A 23,888-nucleotide genomic window follows, 5' to 3' on the forward strand; every position below is an offset into this window, starting at 1 on the left:
TACCCGAAGACGGGGTTGGCGAAAGGGCCTTTCTTTGCATGTTTTGCATGTTCTCCCCGTGTCCCCTAGGGTAGGTACCCTCACAAAAAACATGCAGTAATCCTGGTCACTAAACTGCCTCCCCCTGGCCAGCAGGGGCGCCTGATGGAGGGGAAAGGAACTGGTTGGAATAACGTGTTCCTTCCACGCGCTACGTCCAACCAGGGAAACTCCCCCCTGTCAGGTTTAAAGGAGCAACTTGGACACTCGGGCATGAAGGAAGCATGAGTTCAAGTCCGTTGCTCTCCCCTTGTCCCCCATATATGGGGACTAGGTTGGTGGAGGGTGTGTAGAGCCCAGGATTACATTAGATGATTGACACAGGGGTGAAAAATGGGTTACAAAATTGTGGGATAAAAAATATAAAAAAAAAGGAAAAAAAAGGACTCCAGGGTGTCTAATGAAGTACTGTCACCTCATAGACACATGAAAAACTGAAAAAAAAAATACAAAAATTGTGGCACTCCATCTTTAAGTCAAGTCTGTAAGGTGTTCCGGGTGTGCGGGGTACATGCAAGCAGGTTTTCCAAACTCGGTGGAGGCATGCGTTGTCTCAAGCACCATAGTCCTGAGAGCGAAATAAATAGATTTCCATTCTCAAAGTGAATATAAATAAGAGTGTGAACTCCCAATTAAAGCTTTATAGTTGAATAAGAACCAATGCTGGTCTGGAAAATGTTTTTTTTTATTTTTATAATGAAAATAAATTGTAGGAAACACACATATATTTAATAAGTTATAAATTCAATTCAATTCAATTCAAAGGGCTTTATTGGCATGTAAAACATACGTTTACATTGCCAAAGCAGAAAGAACAATACAGCAATACAATCAAAACAAAAAATATGTACTTTGTCAGAATCTTCAATAGATCAACTTCTATGTACCAAGATCACTCGATGCAGGTATAGTGCAGGAATATACACAATGATTAGTCTTTACGGTGGTTGTGTTCCATTTGATATCCTTCTCCTATCACAGCAACTCACAAATCTTGCTGCTGTGTTTGCACATTGTTGTACTTCGCCCAGCAGATAGTTATAAAGGGCCATCAAATGGGACTCCAAACAATTGGTTTGGAAACAATGTCCTTGTCGAACAAATCGCCGTGTTGCCTTTTATTCTTCTCCGCTGTGTTCCTTCTTAAAGTGTGATTGTTGTTGGTGTGTGTGTGCAGGAACAACAGACGCCATGCCCTCAGACAAAGTTACCTTGGGGAAACAAAAGAGGAATGGATGACGACCGTGAGCGAGAGAGAGAGAGAGTGTTCTAATTTAACAAAACAAAAAAAAGCACCTCAACGTGAACGTGCTGCAAAATCAAAGTGGTTCTTGAGAGACAACGGAAAGCAGACATTTTCAGTCCATCAGTCGTCGGCACTCGCACTATTGAAACGGGAGGAGGCAATTTAATGACTAAGGCTAATGGCCTCGGATGAGAAAAGAACAGAGTGCCGCTAAACCCAGCGTCCTGAAATCCCATGGTTTTCTAATTACACCCTGGATGTGACTTTGAAAATGACGGCATTTCAACTGCTTTTTCTGGTTTTTTTACCACGATCGTCCTTCCCTTTCTGCTCACTGAAGTGAAGATTATGGCCTTTAGATCGTGTCAAGTCTGGCTACCTTTTGATGAATTGGAATCAGCTGTAGTGTGATGAGCCACTTATGGCCATAATAGCCATATTGAGAGGATAGTCAAACATACTGTGTGAGATTAGAACTGAACGACTATTGACATTAAGTAGTATGTCAAGAGAAGGGATCCTGACTGAAGTGGCACTGCTACAGCCAACAGAGTGTTAGGGATGGAATGAGAGGCACTGCTACAGCCAACAGAGTGTTAGGGATGGAATGAGAGGCACTGCTACAGCCAACAGAGTGTTAGGGATGGAATGAGAGACGTACGGTTATGTCTAGTCATCATCGGTTTGTTGTTTTATAAACCATCAATTAATCCATTTCTCCATCTCTCTCTCTCTCTCTCTCTCTCTCTCTCTTTGCCAGGTTGAACTGGTGAACATCGGAGGAGCAGACATTGTCGATGGAAATCACAAACTCACCCTGGGCCTTATCTGGAGCATTATTCTCCACTGGCAGGTGCGTGCGGCCCGTGCGTGTGTACATGCGTGCATATGTGTGTGTGCGCGTGTGCGTGCGTGTGCATGTGCGTGTGTGTGTGTGTGTGTGTGTGTGTGTGTGTGTGTGTGTGTGTGTGTGTGTGTGTGTGTGTGTGTGTGTGTGTGTGTGTGTGTGTGTGTGTGTGTGTGTGTGTGTGTGTGTGTGTGTGTGTGTGTGTGTGTGTGTGTGTGTGTGTGTGTGTGTGTGTGTGTGTGCGTGTGTGTGTGTGTGTGCGTGTGTGTGTGTGTGTGTGCGCGCGAGCGAGCGGCCGTGGACGTTAACAAAGCGTATACTTCACATTCACAAACTGACTGCGCTAATATAGGACACCAATAAGACAAAAAGCAAGGCATTTAATTCTCAAAGAACCCGCGGATAAGTGTGAAATACACCCCCTTAACACCTTGCCAAGTAAATAGTGTCTCGGTGTGCTTCCGTGCTCCTTGCAGGTATTTAAATTAGGTATAATTATGCATACATGTGGCCCCTTTGTATGCAAATCAGCCTCATTTTTGCAAAAGAAATATGCTTAATGCAGTTAGGGTGGAAGATATTAGTGTCTACAGAGGGCCGGGGGTAAATCAGGCATATTTTGCCGCTGCCGTGGCAGAAACCTTGGATCTCCATATTTTAACCTTTTTCTTGTGTTTTCTTTCTTTCGTAAATGGATGCACTGCTTAATCACACAACAGCGTCGTTAACAAAAGCATCGCGAGTCGCACATCGACAAGCTCGCACAGCGTCTCCAAAGCTTGTCGATTTGCTACAATTTGCTGTTTTTTTTTTTACATTTATTAGAGTCCTGAAAAGTAACAGTTTTGGGACATGCTGTATGAGGTTTCCACCAGACACAGACGGTATATACTGAATGCCCTATTTCGGCTATGTTCACTATTTCCTATTATTTATATCAATAGAAATAGAAAAATGTAACCGCTTCCCGCTCCGACGGCGACCATTTATAAAGGGATGTCACGTCGAGACGGTCATTCTAGGCATATTGATTATTATTATTATTATTATTATTATTATTATTATTATTAATATTATTGATATTGTTCTGTTCGACCCACTACACAGGAATCTCTGTCTTTGCATTTCTTGTTTTATTGAATTGTCAATGTGTGTAAAAGAAAGGTGCATTGGAAAAGAAAACCCATAGCACATTACATACAAACCAATCATACATTTACTATGCAAATCAATTTCATTTTGTGCCAAATCACAAGTTGTCTCAAGACACTTTACATAATATAGAGCAGAAAACCGACAGAGCAAGCAATAATTGCAACGGTGATCTTAGTCAGGGGATATTAATAAAATCTGGGAATACATTTCTTTTTTTTTTTTTCTTTTTTTTTTTCTTTTTTTTTTTTTTGCGGCTTACGCCTTTTATTGATTTTTTAAGGGACAGATAGTAGGCTGACAGGAAACGGGAGAGAGATGGGGGGATGACATGCGGTAAAGGCCGTGTCGGGTTCGGGAGTCGAACCCGCGGCACACCGCGACTGGATCACCAGTCCGGTGCCCAGACCGTTACGCTACGGCCTGGGCCGGGAATACATTTCTTACCAAGAACGTTCTTCACCAATGTGTTTGTAAAGGTGTCTACTAACATAATCCCACATTGGTTTATATTCAACCACCCTAGGGGATTTTTTGACAGCTGCTGAAAGTTGGGGCGCCATCAACAACCATTATAAGGCACAATGTTCTAAATCTCATTATGCTTTAATCAGACCAGTGTGTGTCTAGTGGAAACCTCGTACAAATCTGATCTCAGGTCAGAACATTCTGAATCCGTTCCAAGCATTAGTTTGGCACCAAAAAGGCCATAGCCGTCATCACAAATGTGATGAGGTCAGCATATTTGGGCACGTTTGGGCAAGTGTCTATGGCCGTTTATAGCCCAAGGAGTGTTTTCCGTGCAAAACCAATGCTTGTAATCGATTCAGAATGGTGAAAACCCCCTAGTTTGACACGTCACATGCTATATTAACCCATTCTGACCTGAGATCAGATTCTTACGAGGTTTCCACTGGACACACACACTGGTCTGATTAACCCATTCTGACCTGAGATCAGATTCTAAAGAAATGTCAGTCGTTCTTTGATTTTTCAAAAAATAGCAGACCTACAAGCTCGGGCGCCTATTTTTCAATAGCTAAAGCATAACATAATGTTTAAAACACCAAAAGGGGTTCCCGTACAGAATGGGTCCACCGTGGCGAGCGTCATGATACAAAGACAATAGGGTATATATATATATATATATTAAATAATATATGCACATGAAATTACTCTTCCTACTCCTGGGCCTCTTTCCGACTTCCTTCACAGGTGTTACAGATGATACTAATGAAGGCTCTTGTCAAACGGAGTCAGGGTGACATTTTGTCACCGTGCATATATGCGGGGCTGCGGCGGTGGTATAGCAGAGGGAGCAGTGGCATGCACAGATAGACACTAGGGGGTGCTAGAGCACCCCCTGCCCTTTTTGGCAATGTGCTCTTAAAAAAAAAAAATCTTTCTTAATTTGTAGTGTGTGGACCATGCAGTGACATTGATCAAATCTTGATAAAAAAACGCTTCTACTATATTATTTAGGCCCCCCACAATCTAAAGCTATGTTTCTATGTCAGTGGTTCTTCGATAAATAAATAAAATAGCAGACCTACAAGCTCGTAGCGCTTAGGTGATGTGATGAAGGTGGTGGATGTTAAATGATAGATCAAACAGTGTCACGGTTGATCCCTGCGTCTCTGACTTCACCCAGACTCAGCTGAGTGGAGGCTAACGGCTCAGTCATACTTAATGACACCAAGAGTGTGTGTGTGTGTGTGTGTGTGTGTGTGTGTGTGTGTGTGTGTGTGTGTGTGTGTATGTGTATGCGTGTGCGTGTGCGTGTGTGCATATTGGGGGTGCACTGTGTTCATAGATTTAACATCATAATTCATGGCCAAACATAACTTCATCACTGTGTGTGTGTGTGTGTGTGTGTGTGTGTGTGTGTGTGTGTGTGTGTGTCAGCGTGTGCACCTGCCAACCGTGCCCTTGGGAGAGTGCCACAAAGTGCACGTGGGTGGGCAATGGCCAGCCTTTTTGCTCAATTAGAGTGAAAATACATGCAATGACCTACTGCCTAATGAGTCCCAACACCCAGCAAGGATCGCCAACAGTCCTGTGTGTGTGTGTGTGTGTGTGTGTGTGTGTGTGTGTGTGTGTGTGTGTGTGTGTGTGTGTGTGTGTGTGTGTGTGTGTGTGTGTGTGTGTGTGTGTGTGTGTGTGTGTGTGTGTGTGTGTGTGTGTGTGTGTGTGTGTGTGTGTGTGTGTGTGTCTCCCCTGAGCCTTAAACAAGCACTCCCAAACTGTCAGTCACGGCTGCCAAAACATTGTGCGAATTTGTTTTGTGAGAGAGAGAGAGAGAGAGAGAGAGCTGGAAGGCATGAATGTGTGTACTTGTATACGTGTCCCTGAAGTATGTTTGTACAAATATGTATATTTCGTGTGTGTGTGTGTGTGTGTGTGTGTGTGTTTGGGGGGGGGGGGGGTGCCAAGGATGCATTTGTTTGGGTGACTTTTGTTTCTGTTGCGTCTGTCTCTCTGTGTGTGTGCGTGTGGGAGGGCGTTATGCGCGCGCGTATGTGTGCGTGTGTGCGTGGTGTGGTATCTATAGTTGGCTGTCCAATAATTCAAATGCTAGATTCAAAATAGGATACTGTACGTCCAAGGCATTCTTGCAGAAAAGTAAAAAAAAAAAAAAATCTGTCAACCCGTTGTACCAAAGAGCATATTGTTGTAGATGTTTACTCCTTTGCTTTAGCTATTGAAAAAATAGCAGATCTACAAGCTCATAGCGCGCCACCGCTACGAGCTACGCGCTACGAGCTTGTAGGTCTGCTATTTTTGAAAAATCGAAGAACCACTGACATAGAAACAGCTTTTTCAGAAAACTGTCAGGATATATATAGAAGACATTTTTAGAATCTGATCTCAGGTCAAAATGGGTTAAAGACAAATGCTAGTTTGGTGCAAATGTGTTTCCATAGTTAGCAATCTGTTTCCTAACATTGCGTGTGCGTGTGCGTGTGCGTGTGTGCGTGTGTGTGTGTGTGTGTGTGTGTGTGTGTGTGTGTGTGCATGTGTGCGTGCGTGTGCATGTGTGCGTGTGCGTGTGTGAACACAGGTGAAGGATGTGATGAAAGAGGTCATGGCAGGCCTACAGCAGACGAACAGTGAGAAGATTCTGCTGAGCTGGGTTCGCCAGAACACGCGCCCCTACCCCGAGGTACGTATAGCGCACCCCTCTGACCCGTTTGGACACCTCTAGAGCCAGAACACGCGCCCCTACCCCGAGGTACGTATAGCGCACCCCTCTGACCCGTTTGGACACCTCTAGAGCCAGAACACGCGCCCCTACCCCGAGGTACGTATAGCGCACCCCTCTGACATGTTTGGACACCTCTAGAGCTATAGGGGTCTTCAACGTGGCTCAGCCAGAGGACCCCTTAGCTACAGGACCATCTCTAAAACTCCCATTCATCTCCAAGGTCTTGGAAAAAGTGATCTGCAACCAACTAGTTTATTATCTCAACCATAACAAATTTTTCGACAAATCTCAGTCTGGTTTCCGTCAGAAACACAGTAGAGTCTCAAATGACATTATTATGAAGTCTGATGTCGGCGCATGCACAGTACTATTATTGCTGGATTTAACTGCAGCGTTCGACACAATTGACCACTCCATCCTCCTCCAGAGGCTCCATCAGTGGGTGGGGTTAAGTGGACTGGCCTTATAAACTGGTTCTCCTCCTATTTATCTGGGAGAAGCGTCGCTGTCGCCGTTGACAGTTATGTCTCGTCCTCCGCCCCCCCCTTGACATGCGGGGTTCCCCAGGGTTCCATTCTGGGTCCAGTTCTTTTCTCAATTGTATATGCTACCCCTTGGTGCTCTGATGAACAGCTTCGAAGGCGTTGCCTATCATTTCTATGCCGATGTCACCCAGCTATATTTTTCCTAAGACATCAATAAACTACGTGATTGTCTCACAGCAATCAATAATTGGATGGCCCTAAACTTCCTTCAGCTCAATTCCAACAAAACAGATCTTAATCATAGGCCCTGAAAGCATCACCAACGCCGTTCGGCTCTCTCTAGGCCCTCTGGCTTCCAATATAAATAATTCCGCTAGAAATCTGCAGTGTCCTCTTCGACAACCGCATGGACCTAGAATCCCATGTTAAGAAGGTCCTGTTTCTTTCACCTTCGTAACATCTCAAAAATCAAGCCAGTTCTCACTCCCCCCCAAGACCTAGAAAAAAATCATCCACGCTTTCATCTCTTCCCGCCTCGACTATTGTAATGGACTCTGCACCACCCTCAGCTCCTCCTCAATCCATAAACTTCAACTAGTACAGAATACACAAACACACCCCGCAGATCTCATATTACCCCCGTGCTTGCTGCACTCCATTGGCTGCTCGTCAAATCTAGGATCAATTTCAAAATTCTCTTACCACAATCCCTACTTTTGGCGGAATGCTCCGCCATAAGGAATGTAATAACCTTCCGCTCCTGTCGGAATGCTCCGTCAGATTACCTTTATTATTGATATCAAACCGGATCGCTGATTTCAAATTTTTCATTATTATTTTGGCTCGGCCTTTCCTTCTTTATAGCGATCCTAGACAGGATTGCGCATGAGCGCTGCCGTTCACCTCCCATTATAAAGGCAGACTAAAAAGCTGAATAACTCCTAATCTACGGAGCTCTCCATGGTTTGGTCAATTAGCGCGATGTTCGGAGGTCTTTGCTGATTATCCGGTGGTCTAGATGGAAACATTGGTGCTTTCTAGAGCAAGGATGGCTATATTTTAGCTCGCTAGCCTTGACGCTATTTATTTAGCACAAGATGGACGCCCACAACATCCGTTTCTGTGCTGTGTGCGCAACATCTAAATCACCCCCACAGACCGTGGCAGTCAGAAGTTGGATTTGCGTCCCGCAGGTGGCAGTGAACCTGTTTTAACCCATTCTGAACGGGTACCCATTTTGGTGTCAGCATCATGTTATGCTTTAGCTATTGAAAAATAGCAGATCTACAAGCTCATATCGCGCCACCGAGTGGCGCGATACGAGCTTGTAGGTCTGCTATTTTTTTTAAATCGAAGACACTTTTAGAATCTGATCTCAGGTCAGAATGGGTTAATAATGAAACTGTCAGGATGTAATAGACATTTTTTTAATCTGATCTCAGGTCAGAATGGGTTAATAACATATAAGGCATTACACGGACTGGCTCCACTCTACATCTCTGAACTACTACACGCAAAGCCAAACACACGCTCTCTCAGGTCCTCCGAAAAAGGCCTTCTGTCTATTCCAACGACTAGACTCAAAACAAAGGGCGACCGTGCATTTTGAAGTGGTTGCCCCCACTTTGTGGAATGCCCTGCCCCTTGAGCTAAAGAATGCAGAGTCTGTCGACGGTTTTAAGAACCTGTTAAAAACGTATTTATTTCGTCAGCATATTTTATGATATATTTTTTACTTGAATAATTTCCATCTCAATATTTTACATTATATTGTTTGTTTCATGCCCTTGTGTTAACATGATTGTTTTACATTGTTGTACAGCACTTTGTAACATTGTTTCGAAAGGTGCTCTATAAAAAATATGTACTTACTTACTTACTTACTTACTTAGCTGAGAAAGAGAGTAAGATGAAGCCACTACATTTTGTCTGAAATGTTGTTGCAAATTAAACCTTTTCATAGATTTCATAGACTTGTGTGTGTGTGTGTCTGTGTCTTCAGGTCAACGTGGTCAACTTCTCCAGCAGCTGGAACGATGGGTTGGCTTTTAATGCACTCATCCACAGTCACAGGTCTGTTCTGTCCGTCCGTTCAACACACATGTGTGTGTGTGACTGTGTGTGACTGTGTGTCTATGTGTGCTTGCATGTGCACTACTTGCTGTAGCACTTGCCCTAGCCTCGACGACCTTGAAGGCTTATGTATAACGGCTAAACATGTCATTTAGAAGCATGTTATGTAGACACTGATGCCAGGTCATTATTGACCTGTCATCCTACTGTTAGACTGATGATATGGTTCCTGGTTTACTTCTGATCCTGGATGACTGTTTCTATGCATTTGATGTATTACCATATGTTGTTAAAGAAAAGTGTGTCTGCTAAATGCTTACGTTATAAAATTGTGTGTGTGAATATGTGACACACTCCAACAAAACATGCCTCATGTCGCCAGAATGAACATGCCTTAAATCAATATATAAACTCGTTTTTATTTTTATGTGATTTTTCTTTTTTCATATAAACACAGTTTGAATGTTGAAGAAGGTTTTCATTCAAACAGATTGTTCATTTGGGCAAATGAAATGTATACATTTATACATCAAAGTGGGCTTTTTTTTTAACAAGTTTTTGGGGGCAGAGAAGCGCAGTTCCGAGATTTGCATGTTGTTTTCGATTGGTCCTGGAATCTCTTTGTCCTCAGGTTTCACGCTCTGTTCACCGCCCATTAGCGTGCTTGTGTTTGTAAACACAGAAGTATTCTACATGGCTATAGTAGTATGGAGGAACATTTGGGTTATACTTTACAGAAAATAAACAAAACCACGTAGCTACTCGCTCAAATACGCTTCCCAGCCTGGAAGCACCACACAACAGGCTAGAAGCTAGCTAGCCTAGTTAGCTAGCTGTCTGTGTGTCGTGTGTTAAGTGTTCTTTTTTTTTTCCTCCACCCGCAAAGAGCCAAGATCACTCGTCTTTTCTTTAAATCATAACTCGCTCATTTTTTGCTAATTTAAAAAAATTCAAAATACTATGTAAACTACGAAATTGGGGCTTTCATTTGGTATATAGATCGTTTGTGTAGGCCCTCTCTACGAAACGGTATCAAGTGAAAAGGAAATGTCGGGAAATCGGTTTATTGTGTAAAAGATTGGATACGTCTTTTCAAATACGGCCGTTGGTACTGTTAATTCAACATCCGGTGAGGGGAGGATACGGATCGTGTATGTATTGTGTATATAAATCAGCGCATACAGTGGGTGGGCTTTAGACCGGATGTAAGCCTTGCACACTAAATAGACACCAGGCATTGTGACTGCATGTGGACAGATCTGTTTATTAAAATAGCAAATCTACAAGCGCACAACATCATAGCCTGATGCGTCGGTTTTATTTATTTAAAATACTGGGTCAATTGTCTGACTTTGATTGCTTAAAGTAGACCTGCATAAAATGGTGTAGCCTACTGCAGCTATTTACAACCAGGTAGTGTATAAGTTAAATTGAACACTTAACTTAGTATTTAATACTTTCAAAAGGGTTTATTGGGGCACCTTACAAATTGCATTGTTTGTTCTACTGGCTTCAACATGTCAGTGTTTCTAGTGTTGCACTGTTGACAGCTAAAACGTCCTATTGTCCCTTGTCCCTCCCATTGTCACACCCACTTCTGTCCAGCTCTAAGGTGATAAAATGTTGTGAATATTGAAACTGACTTTTCTCAGCTTTGGGTGAAAGGCCCCAATCATTCCCAATTTCATTGAATGATACATCATATGAAAGCTTACATTCTGTACTTTAATAATCTGTAAAAATCTGAAAAATGGAAAAGTAGAGTTGAGGGCCTTTTTTGCTGGATTTTGTCACATATGTTCATATGACAGACAGACAGACAGACGGACGGATCTCATCCACTGCTTCCTATTGGCTGTTTGCAGGCCGGAGCTGTTTGATTGGAGCGCGGTGGAGAAGAAGGCGTCGGCCACAGAGAGACTGGAGCATGCCTTCTCCACCGCACAACACCACCTGGGGATAGAGAGGCTGCTGGACCCCGAGGGTAGAGCACGCACACAGACACACACACACACACACACACACACACACACACACACACACACACACACACACACACACACACACACACACACACACGCGCACACACACACACACACAATGCTTTTTAACCCATTTAGACCCATGAGGCAGACAAAAAAAAGGCTTCTATGTAAATCTGCCTGTTTTCATGTCAGTGCTGCTCAAACTATTTCATGCCAAGGACCCCATAAATGATATGTAATTGGCCCGCCGACCTCCGTCTGAAAATATGTTTATTCCAGCGATCGCCCAGAAGGATATGAGTTAAAAACAGCCAAAACAGCCACGATATAATCTTAGTGAATATTACACAGTATGATTTTTATGATGCATGCAGTAGTGTGTGCAAACTGCAAAGACACACTTGCGTACACACAAGCAAGTGTGCACACGTCACGCACGCACACACTCAAATAATTGAGTGGGTGAATATTCAGGGTGTCTTATGTTTCTTATCGCATTAAACGCAGGCCTATCACTAGCCATAATTAGGTCTAATTGTCGTCTGAGGTCCTGATATCCAATCAGCAGAGCGCGCACACACACACACACACACACACACACACACACACACACACACACACACACACACACACACACACACACACACACACACACACACACACACACACACACACACACACACACACACACACACACACACAGACACCAGTGTTGTTTTTGGCAGCAAATTTAGATTTTAGTTTTAGTCGTAGCCTTTTGAATAGTTTTCATTTAGTTTTAGTCACATTTTAGTCACCTGGAATGTCTTAGTGTTAGTGCTAGTTTTAGTCGACTAAATGTCATGAGATTTTAGTCGACTAAATCTACAGTTGATTTAGTCGACTAAAATGTATTTTGGTGGGCATTGATGCCGTCGTAAGGACTGTTTTTACACTTGCTGAAAAACTTGCTGAAAATCTACAAGCGCACGTAGATCGGCTATTTTCAGCATGCAACCACGTGTATAATGACTTGGAATGACTGGATCTCTAGTCCCTTCCTAACATTTTAGTCTAGTTTTTATTTGTTGACGAAATTGTCTGTATATTTAGTCTTAGTTTTAGTCATCGTAGCACAGTTTTCATTTAGTTTCCACTTAGTTTTCTTCAGTGGAAAAAAGTAGTCGACGAACATTTTTCGTCTTAGTTTTAGTCGACGAAAACAACACTGACACGCACACACACACACACACGCACACACACACACACACACACACACACACACACACACTCACACACACACACACACACACACACACTTGAGGTTGGCGTTAAGCATTCTTAGGTTTGAGGGTCAGAACTGTTCTGTTGTTGTTGGACAAAGTGTTCCTGGCGCATACTCTGACCTTGCCCTGGGTGACCTTGTGAGTCGTTCCAGTCACAGGACAGAACCTAAAGATACACAGACATTTAAATAACATGATGCTGCAGTGCAGTGCATTGTGAACATGCACGGAATGCCATGGTGACATACTGTGTAGTGAAACCCAAATGCTACTCCAGCATTTAGGCTGGGGAGGTGGAGCGAGTTTGATCACTGGCAAAGCTCTCATTGTGGTGGCAGTGTGACAGATGTGAAGTAGTAGGGTGCTTTACCCATTTTTTACCTGAGGCCCATTTTTGAGAAAAGGCCTTCTAAAAGGTTCAGAATTGTGAATCCGGAAAAAGTACCGAAAATAGACTCAAAACTAGAACTGCACTCTGTCGAGTGCCTACTTGCTTGTTGCACACTAGTAGGCCATAAATGGCCTACTAGTGTGCAAGCAGAGCGCGCAAGTACTGGTGATGTATATGTCGATCAGTGTCAGGTAATATGTCATTTGTAAGTTGATTAGCGGTATACTGTGGTTACTTTGCGTATCCCCCGTTTGATGCGTACAGTATGTATCGTAGCAGCATATGACGTCAGGGTATAACTGGTATAACTACAGTAGCTCTCAATGATGATGTAATAAAGATGTGGATTAAAGGACCCAATGCCAGGGTGTAACTGTTTTTCGATGGTGACGTAATGACGATATGTTTTAGTGTCGGGCGGATTAAAGGTAATGCCCCTATGTATACATGTGTGTATACATGTATGTAATCTGACACCACTGCCATATCAAGCACAAAGTAGTCATTACGTCATACGCTGGCACGGCGCATACGCATCAAACATCGCCCTGGACGAAAACTATTACTTGCGCGCTCTGCTTGCGCAAGTAACTAGACGTGCACGCATTCCCAGCTTCAGAGATGGCCGCGGCAGCCGGTCTACTGTAAATGGGTCAAATAGGCCACGTACTGTAGATTAGGATTGACGGCGTCAGTGTGTGATTGGGGGGTGAACGAGCGTGGGACTGTGGTGGCAAAAATGCATATAAACACTATGGTATTGATTCATTGAATGTAGCCTACTAGTAGATGATCCTCTACACTCTAATTACCACCTGTTCCTCACTGACAAACTCATTAGAGACTGCCGACTCATGTGAACCTATTTCAAACTGTGTGAGTTAACTATAGAATAGAGTCCATTTAAGGAATGACCATCTCTTGTTACTCCTGAAAGTATAAAATATGTGTTGGGGATGTGTGTGTGGGGAGTTCGGAGGGAAGCTCTGGAGAGAGACACTAGTCTGACGGTTGAGTCCTGCTTCTTCCTGATGTTGCTTACTTACTAATAGTGAGACCATTAATTTCCATTGCAAGTTGGGGGCTTGTCCGGGATCATTATTTCATCGTCGCCAGAGTTGGATACTTGATCAAAAATAATCTTAAAGATGGGAGCTACACAGAGCAGAAAGAGCAGAAATTCCTTGAAGCGAGAAAACGCTGACCAAAAGCGAGAAAACGCTGACCAAAAGGAAGTGATACAACAACAACAAAAACAACTTGAGGAGCAACAACAACAACAAAAACAACTTGAGGAGCAACAACAACAACAAAAAAAACAACTTGAGGAGCAACAAAAACAACAACAAAAACAACTTGAGGATCAACAAAAACGTGACAGAGACTATCAACTATGTGGAGTTTTAAATTGCACGTTCTCCCTGTGTCGCAATCAAAACAATCTGTAATCCTGGTCACTAAACTGCCTCCCCCTGGCCAGCCGGGGCGCCTGATGGAGGGGAAAGGAACTGGTTGGAAGAATGTGTTCCTTCCACGCGCTACGTCCAACCAGGGAAACTCCCCCCTGTCAGGTGTAAAGGAGCAACTTGGACACTCATGCGTGAAGGAAGCATGAGTTCAAGTCCGTTGCTCTCCCCAGGTTGGCGGAGGGTGTGTAGAGCCCAGGATCACATTAGATGATTGACACAGGGGTGAAAAATGGGTTACAAAAATATATTAGAAATATGCAACAACAACTCAACAACCAACAGAAAGAAATTATGCTACTGCGAGAGCAACTTGACAGGAATGTGGTGGAATCAGCAGATCTACAAGCCAACTGATGACCTGATGACTACAACAATATGAGGCAGAAGGAGCCAAACCACAGCGGAGACACACAGCTGACTATTACTACACCCAAGAAACAGCCATGATGGTATGAGCAGAGACAAGAAGCCTGGACCACTCATAAACAATCAAGGACAGGGGGGGGAGCAGTTGTCACAGCGACACTTTGTCCAAGGAAGCTATTTCCATTCATTTCATATTCAGAACCTCATCCTCATCTGGGGACTGGGGTACAGCACGCAGAAATAGACACATATTCTGCAACAGTACATGTGCAGAGAAACTGAGAATTGAGAGACTTCATGAAGGACCTTCCGGACCACAAAGTCAACGCGGAGCGCTGGTGTGCAGCTGTGTTAGAGTTGATTGAGATCAAGTATGAGCCATCGGCAAGAATGCTCAGATCTGTATTTCGCAAAGTCTTTGGATCCATCTCAGGATACATCTCAGGGAACATTTTGATGTGAATGGAGCACAAGATCACATTGTCACTGGACAGCTGCAGAATCACGCTGGTCTTTTTGACAGTGTCAAAGCAGCATTTCCAGTACCCACTGATTGGCAAAAAATTCACAGCAAAATTCACAGTACATTTTAATCATTCAAAATTCTATTTCATTCTATTTCATTTTAATCATTCTAATTCAATTTAATTATATTTCATTTCTGAGTGTTTTTGAGTGTTTAAGGTTTATTGGAACATTTAAATATTTTAAGTCATGATAATTATTCAATTATGTTTAATTCTATTTACAGTTTTTTTTTATGTTTTAAGCTTTATTTGTTGTGAGGAATCCTCAAATCAGGACTTTTATGTCAAGACTAGTATGTGAGTCTAAAACAGTCAAAGGGCAAGATAGTTCCATTGAAAAAACAACAACAAAACTCATGTCTTATATTCAGATAGGGTCATTGTCTAACAGATAACATGGCATTATCAAAAATAGGCCAAAATGTCCAGTGAGTTTTAGATATGTTGGAGGTGCAATTACACTGTAAATGTTGTCTATCTAACCAAAGAATTATTGTTGACTACACTGTGTTGGTCACTGTCATCACACATGTACCTAACAATAGAGTTGAATGTTTGTTCATGATTGTATCCCAGTGAATTGTGATTCTAATATTATTATATGTATTTTCTGGTGTACATGTAACTGAGGTTTTCAGTTACAAAGAGAAATAGGATGGAATGTGGTGGACAAAATGCATATAAACACTATGGTATTGATTCATTGAATGTAGCCTACTAGTAGATGATACTCTACACTCTAATTACCACCTGTTCCTCACTGACAAACTCATCAGAGACAGCCGACTCATGTGAACCTATTTCAAACTGTGTGAGTTAACTATAGAATAGAGTCCATTTAAGGAATGACCATCTCTTGTTACTCCTGAAACTCTGTACACTCCTGAAAGTATAAAATATGTGTTGGGGATGTGTGCGGGGAGTTCGGAGGGAAGCTCTGTCTCTCTCTGGTGTGATGACATATACAATAAAAGAGTTCGAATCCTGACGGTTGAGTCCTGCTTCTTCCTGATGTTGTTTACTTACTAATAGTGAGACCATTAGTTTCCATTGCAGGACTGGGACCCGCTTGACCTCTGTGCCTGCCTGAACTACCTTGATGCTCTATTTTCAAAACTATAGCAATGACAGCCGATCTACAGGCTCACAATGAGTAGCACCTAGGGTGGCCAGACGCCCGGTTTCACGCCGTTCAGTCCGGTTTTAGACCCACCTGTCCTCCTCCCACCTCAACCTCTGTCCGGACACATAATTGTCAGTTTTTTTGTGATATACAGTGCTTGTGTCATTTACTGTCATTTACGTCGTCTGCCTGGGTATTAAAATCTCCGCAGCGCTGCTCAGCTCCGCCAACGCAGCGAGCCGGCCACACTGTCTTAAAAAGAGAGAGGCGAGTGGAGACGTTCAGAGTGTTGCCATGTCCGCTTAATTATAAGCGACTTTTGGCTTGTTTTATATATAATAGGCTACTAAGCCTAGTCAGGCTTCTTTTGGGCTTGTTTTCATAGACATGGTTGCTTGGTTCTCTTCCAAAACCTGGCAACACTGCCAGTGGGATGGTCGGTTTGTTTGTTGTGCTCTCACAATCACTTTAGTATAGTTAATGCAGAGATAAACAAACCAAATATGCCGAAATGAAAAACTACATTTAATGAGCAATGGAGCAAGGAACTCGACATCATAAAGAAAGGGAGGCTGTGTGAACATATAGGCTACTGGCTTCATTCTATGTCCCACACCGATGACCATAAAACTGTATAAAAAAAAACCCACAAGAAAGAGATTAAACGTAAAACATATCTAAACATGAAATAAAATAAATTGATTATAAAATGAATGGCCTTTGTGGTACCCTATAATTTAAAAAGGTTAATTTAATTAGCAAATATATTTTCTCTGTGGACATAATGCTGGAGGTGCAATAGTAGTAGTAATAATATTAATATATGGGGGGGGGGGGCATCTGGGAGGGGGGGGGGGGGGGGGTCGGGGGAGCGAGCCCCGCAAAGTGTCCTCCTTTCTGAGGTCTTGCAGGTGGCCACCCTACCACCCACCCTGCGCTCTCCCAGGGCGCAATCCCAAGACTGCAAATGAACGTAACTTGAACCCACAACAATTCTATATATATATATATAACCAAAGAAGCAGAGTGCCCGGGGAGTTTGAAGACTGAGTTTGAGGAAACTGAAAGACATCTGGGGGACTGGTGACCGCCAGACAGATTTATAGTTGCAGCCATGCAGGTCACAGGAGCCAATCACCAGCTGGGTTCGACCTGGTAATTAACCACTCACTACTTCAGACACAATCAGTCACCATTCACACCAGCTGGGTAGTCAATGAGTCGCTCATCACCGCTCATTCGCCCCGGCCGTACACACGACAGAAAAAGACATGCGGAGGCAAGACAGCCTATATGGAAATAACACACATATCACCCTGTATAGGGTCATACCAATGGTGGTAATAGGCTACAGCCTAGGAAAGAATTTGGGCCGCTTTCTTACTTCCTTCACAGGTTTTTGCCAATGAAGCTAATTAAGATTGTATTCCATTCTTGTCAAACAAAAAAAAGGAAAATAATAATAATAATTGTGCTAGTTTGTTACGGTTGGCGTCGCGTTGTTTTTGTTCCCCACATAATGCGAATCAATTAGCTTAGTTTCTGTACACTCTTAACAGTTTTGGTGGTCCTTGGAATTGAAAAGTTTAAGAACCACTGTGCTACACAAAACATGGAACAGCCTTCATTAGAATCATTGGTAACACCTGTGAAAGAGGCCCACATAACATTCTTTCCAATATGGCTGCTGTGCGTAGAGCATATATTCCATTGCCTTCAAAGTATTTATTTGCACTGGCCGAGCACTCGCTGGAGCTCACCACCGCATGGAGAGCCAGGGCTTTGATCCCCAGCAGCAGCTTCCTTCCCTGCTTGGCCAGGCAGGCGCACAGTGGGCACAGTGGGAACAGTGCTCATGGCAGTTGGGAAGCCGGTGGGCAAGGCACCATGTCCTTGACGCCACATGAGTAGTAGTCCTCGTTGCCATGTCCGCTTACTATCAGCGACTTTTGGTTTGTTCTTCTGTGAAGGAGAAAGTCTCCCTCGCTGACTCATTTACTGGAAGGAGGAATCACCCTCCCTCCACTGACAGTAGATGCTGGCAGTGACAGGGACCACACACACACGCACGCGCTCACACACACACACGTGATTGCCCTCCACTGACAGTAGAGGCTGGCAGTGACAGGGACCACACACACACGCACGCGCTCACACACGTGATTGGATCACATAGTGTTTCCGGATAAGGCAGTGTTCCGGATGTGAGTCCGGGATAACAGCAGGTGTGGTGTTGTTGTCAGTGTCCTGGCAGCAGACCTGATGATGGGAATGTGTGTGTGTGTGTGTGTGTGTGTGTGTGTGTGTGTGTGTGTGTGTGTGTGTGTGTGTGTGTGTGTGTGTGTGTGTGTGTGTGTGTGTGTGTGTGTGTGTGTGATTGACAGCAGTCTAATCCCAGGTAGATAGACATGTCACAATGCACAAACATCACATCTCTGTCTCTCTCTCTCTCGCGTACACACACGCACGCCCTCTCAATCACACACGTGCACACACTCACTCACACACGCATGCATGCGTGCACACTCACGCACACACAATTGAATTACAGCAATTTTAAGAATGCCATTTTCACCTTTCTTTGTCTCACACGTGTGAGCTTGTAGATCTGCTATATTTGACACTAAATCGCTATAAACAAAGAACGTCGAAGCGCGTCAAAATACTGTAGTAATATAATATTATGTAATATATAGTTTGGTATTTAGAGAAATTCTGAGAAATTCTGTAGAGAAAGAACTACACGTTCCTGTATCTCCATAGAGCCACCTACTGTGGGCTCTATGCCCACACACACAATATTTATAAATATATATAAAATATTAGTAGGTGGCTCTTAGAGCCACCTACTGTGGCTTAAGTGTCTCAGTAAACAATATTACATTGAACAAGTAGCGTAGAGTACATTCACATTCACACGCACGCTCCGCACACACACACACACACACACACACACACACACGTTGGTTTTATTTATGCAGCCGTTTATCTCGCACAGACAGCAACACAGATTTCTCTCCACAGTCTGTCATACTCATAGATGTATCGGTCATACAGGATAGCAGTACGCACACACGCACGCACACACATTATGTGCGCATATACACACGCACACATGCATGCACACGCACACATGTATACGCACACACGCACACACACACACACACACACACACACACAACTCAGAGCACACCTAGCCGCTGAATTTCCCCTGCAGGATTAACTAAGGTCTCTCGCTCTCACCTTCACAGTCTCTTTTAATTCTGCTTCTCTCTATCTCTCTCTCTCTCTCTCTCTCTCTCTCTCTCTCTCTCTCTCTCTCTCTCTCTCTCTCTCTCTCTCTCCCCCCTCTCTCTCTCCCTCTGTTTTCCAAAGCTAATCTCCCCAGTGTGTCCGTGTGGAGCATTCATTGCTATATGCTGTCTACACAGGTCCACACTATAGACTCAACTCATTAGGGCTCTATTTCCTCTCTCTGTATAGAGCTCGAGGTGACGAAAATGCCAGCACTCATTGAATGTCCTTTTGCAAGATTTGATTTACCTCTGCCGAGAATGAACCTGTGTGGCCTTCCTCAGCGCTGAAGAAGGCCGTATACAGGCCGAAACCTCAGCGCTGAAGAAGGCCGTATACAGGCCGAAACCTCAGCGCTGAAGAAGGCCGTATACAGGCCGAAACCTCAGCGCTGAAGAAGGCCGTATACAGGCCGAAACCTCAGCGCTGAAGAAGGCCGTATACAGGCCCAAACGCGTACATTGTTCACGATTTTGTTTTAACCTGGAGTGCTGCGGGTTGTCTGCCACGGCAGTATACGTTTTGAGTGGTGCAACCACTCCAAGGAACAGCAATGTCTGTGTACCTTGTTCACCTATGTGTTCACCTATATGTGACGTTAATGAGCACCAGTATATGACTATTACTACCAGTAGGGGGTGCCAGAATGGTGATGTTGCCTGCTAATGAGAGAGAGAGAGAGAGCTCCAAAGGTCTGATGTTATTTTCCCGTCCTACCTACAGTAGGTCGCATGTTTTTATCCCCACTCTGAATTCCCATAGACGTTTTTTTTTAATATTGTTTCAAATAAGAACTGTATTCAGAAAAGATTACACCCCGCGTGAAGCGAGGGGCACTCTTATCATCGTGACCTAAAATAGACACTGTGGTCAATTTTCTCAGACGCTATATATATATATATGGCGTAAGATTCCCCATGCATTGTCAATGTGGAATGTAATGTTTGTGTAGGACAAAGTCTGTGGACACACACCAAAAGCTGGATATAGGAGGGGGGCTAGCACCCCTCAATAAACGGACGATCCCGGGGCCGTTTGACTCGCATGAAGAATCAACTGACGGCGAGAAAACACTAAAGTTAGAGTCGCCAAATTAGTTAATATTTTGCCAGAATCAGACTGTATCAAATATGAGCGACTACAGAGCCACGTCCCGACAATATCAGCGTGTCGGGACCCCCCTGGATGGTCCCCAACATATTTTGGGGTGTCCCGAGATTATTTAGCGATATCGTTTCATCACTCAACAGTAAACAAACCAACACACAGTGTAATATCAATGAATTAATCTGCACATTTACAGTTACAATGGGGGTGGGGGGGGGGGGGGGGGTTGTCCAAAATGGACCCTTGCTCTATCTCTCTCTCTTTCTTTCTCGCGGGGCCGCCTTCCTGCGGTATTTCTTCCACCAAGTGATCGATCGGCTCTGGCATCATGGCCATCCGGTCTTGTCTGCATGGCGGGGCCCCGGATAACAACCCGTCTCCATTAGTTTGGTCTGAGCATATAGTGCTGAGTGAGCGCCAGCCTTCCGCTGTCACCTCAGCGCTATATAGCATGGATCTGTCTCTCTGCTCCGTTCACCTCAGCGCTATATAGCATGGATCTGTCTCTCTGCTCCGTTCCTTTATTTCCTATATAGCATGGATATGTCTCTCTGCTCTGTTCCTTTATTTCCTATATAGCATGAATCTGTCTCTCTGCTCCGTTCACCTCAGCGCTATATAGCATGGATCTGTCTCTCTGCTCCGTTCACCTCAGCGCTATATAGCATGGATCTGTCTCTCTGCTCCGTTCACCTCAGCGCTATATAGCATGGATCTGTCTCTCTGCTCCGTTCCTTTATTTCCTATATAGCATGGATATGTCTCTCTGCTCCGTTCCTTTATTTCCTATATAGCATGGATCTATCTCTCTGCTCCGTTCCTTTATTTCTTTATATAGCATGGATCTATCTCTGCTCCGTTCCTTTATTTATTTATATAGCATGGATCTATCTCTCTGCTCCGTTCCTTTATTTCCTATATAGCATGGATCTGTCTCTCTGCTCTGTTCCTTTATTTCCTATATAGCATGGATCTGTCTCTTTGCTCCGTTCCTTTATTTCCTATATAGCATGGATCTATCTCTCTGCTCCGTTCCTTTATTTCCTATATAGCATGGATCTGTCTCTCTGCTCCGTTCCTTTATTTCCTATATAGCATGGATCTGTCTCTCTGCTCCGTTCCTTTATTTCCTATATAGCATGGATCTATCTCTCTGCTCCGTTCCTTTATTTCCTAAATAGCATGGATCTGTCTCTTTGCTCCGTTCCTTTATTTCCTATATAGCATGGATCTGTCTCTTTGCTCCGTTCCTTTATTTCCTATATAGCATGGATCTATCTCTCTGCTCCGTTCCTTTATTTCCTATATAGCATGGATATATCTCTCTGCTCCGTTCCTTTATTTCCTATATAGCATGGATCTATCTCTCTGCTCCGTTCCTTTATTTCCAGCTGGGTTTTTTTATTCCTCTGAGCAGTCGGAGCTATAGAGGAACCCCACGCAGTGGAGATTATCCCAACATAATCCTGGGACAATGGTCGCTTTTTGTTGCAATCCTCAAAGCTGTACAGTCTGCCATGTGCACGTCTGCAGCGCTGTTGGAGGGGGGAGAGGGGGTGGGCTCGGGTGGCAGCCGGGGGTTCAAAGTCTTTGTCGAGCATCTCTCTACAGGGAGGGTAAGGGGGATTTGTGAAAGGGCACTTTGGGCCAAAATGTTTGAAAATAACTGATCTACTTGTGGATCGGGCTCAGACTATAAGTAGAAATGGGAACTAGAAAGATGGAATCCTGTGGAATTGCGAGTCATGGTGGTCGCCTATCTCAATAGGATTAATGTTAATTTAGAAGAGTTGAGTTGGGTATGTCACCGTGGACTGTCCAATCAGATGAGGGGCAAAGGACACAAGTGCCTTGGGAAGAGTCGAGCAGCGCTGGCCAGTCGGAGGGGAGAATGGAGCGTTATTGCACGATTTAAACGTTTTAAAACGATTTAATTGCGCCGGAGTGCAATGCAATAACAATAGTCTGCTTGCCTATATATAGGCAACCACAATAATTAATGGAGATGCAGCATACAGCGTGCATTTCTACACAGGGGGCAATTCAATTCATTCAACATGAAATGCTTCATTCAAGTTCACGAGAGTTCAGAAATGGTCATTCTCTTCGACGCTGCCCTCTGGTATACGCTATAATGGAACGGGGTCATTTGCATTAATTTCGACCATAGTATAGGCCTAACTGCTGCATTCGTGGTCTGCTGAGGGCACTTTTTTTTACAGAGAGGGCAGGGGCTGAAGCACACATGACATGCGTGCGCGCGGGCCTGTATGCAAACACAACATGGCGTTCCCTCGCGTTTGAGGCAGGGGCGTCTGGCGGGGGAGGGTGATATACAACGTCCTCCCGGTGGGGGCTCCTCCCCGGCCAGGTGAGTCAGTAGGAAACGACAGTGGGTGATAACACCTATGCAATGTGGTGTGTGTACCTGGTGATAACACCTATGCAATGTGGTGTGTGTACCTGGGTGATAACACCTATGCAATGTGGTGTGTGTACCTGGTGATAACACCTATGCAATGTGGTGTGTGTACCTGGTGATAACACCTATGCAATGTGGTGTGTGTACCTGGTGATAACACCTATGCAATGTGGTGTGTGTACCTGGTGATAACACCTATGCAATGTGGTGTGTGTACCTGGTGATAACACCTATGCAATGTGGTGTGTGTACCTGGGTGATAACACCTATGCAATGTGGTGTGTGTACCTGGGTGATAACACCTATGCAATGTGGTGTGTGTACCTGGGTGATAACACCTATGCAATGTGGTGTTTGTACCTGGTGATAACACCTATGCAATGTGGTGTGTGTACCTGGTGATAACACCTATGCAATGTGGTGTGTGTACCTGGTGATAACACCTATGCAATGTGGTGTGTGTACCTGGTGATAACACCTATGCAATGTGGTGTGTGTACCTGGTGATAACACCTATGCAATGTGGTGTTTGTACCTGGTGATAACACCTATGCAATGTGGTGTGTGTACCTGGTGATAACACCTATGCAATGTGGTGTGTGTACCTGGGTGATAACACCTATGCAATGTGGTGTGTGTACCTGGGTGATAACACCTATGCAATGTGGTGTGTGTACCTGGGTGATAACACCTATGCAATGTGGTGTGTGTACCTGGGTGATAACACCTATGCAATGTGGTGTGTGTACCTATGGGTGATAACACCTATGCAATGTGGTGTGTGTACCTGGGTGATAACACCTATGCAATGTGGTGTGTGTACCTGGTGATAACACCTATGCAATGTGGTGTGTGTACCTGGTGATAACACCTATGCAATGTGGTGAGTGTA

At 44.0% G+C, this 23,888-nt stretch overlaps 1 protein-coding gene across 4 annotated transcripts in view; it reads left to right on the top strand.

The window, feature by feature from the left end:
* The window catches only part of dmd (dystrophin), a 441,564-nt gene that overhangs the window by 148,562 nt on the left and 269,114 nt on the right, over positions 1-23,888 (top strand). For all 4 annotated transcript variants that reach the window (XM_083758765.1, XM_083758766.1, XM_083758767.1 and 1 more), the window contains exons 5-8: positions 2,046-2,138; positions 6,346-6,447; positions 8,977-9,047; positions 10,913-11,031. In XM_083758765.1, the coding sequence (XP_083614891.1) occupies positions 2,046-2,138; positions 6,346-6,447; positions 8,977-9,047; positions 10,913-11,031 (385 nt within the window). The remainder of the gene's footprint in view (positions 1-2,045; positions 2,139-6,345; positions 6,448-8,976; positions 9,048-10,912; positions 11,032-23,888) is intronic.

Source organism: Protomyctophum parallelum, assembly GCF_964188405.1.
Source record: "Protomyctophum parallelum genome assembly, chromosome: 23".
NCBI lineage: Eukaryota > Metazoa > Chordata > Actinopteri > Myctophiformes > Myctophidae > Protomyctophum > Protomyctophum parallelum.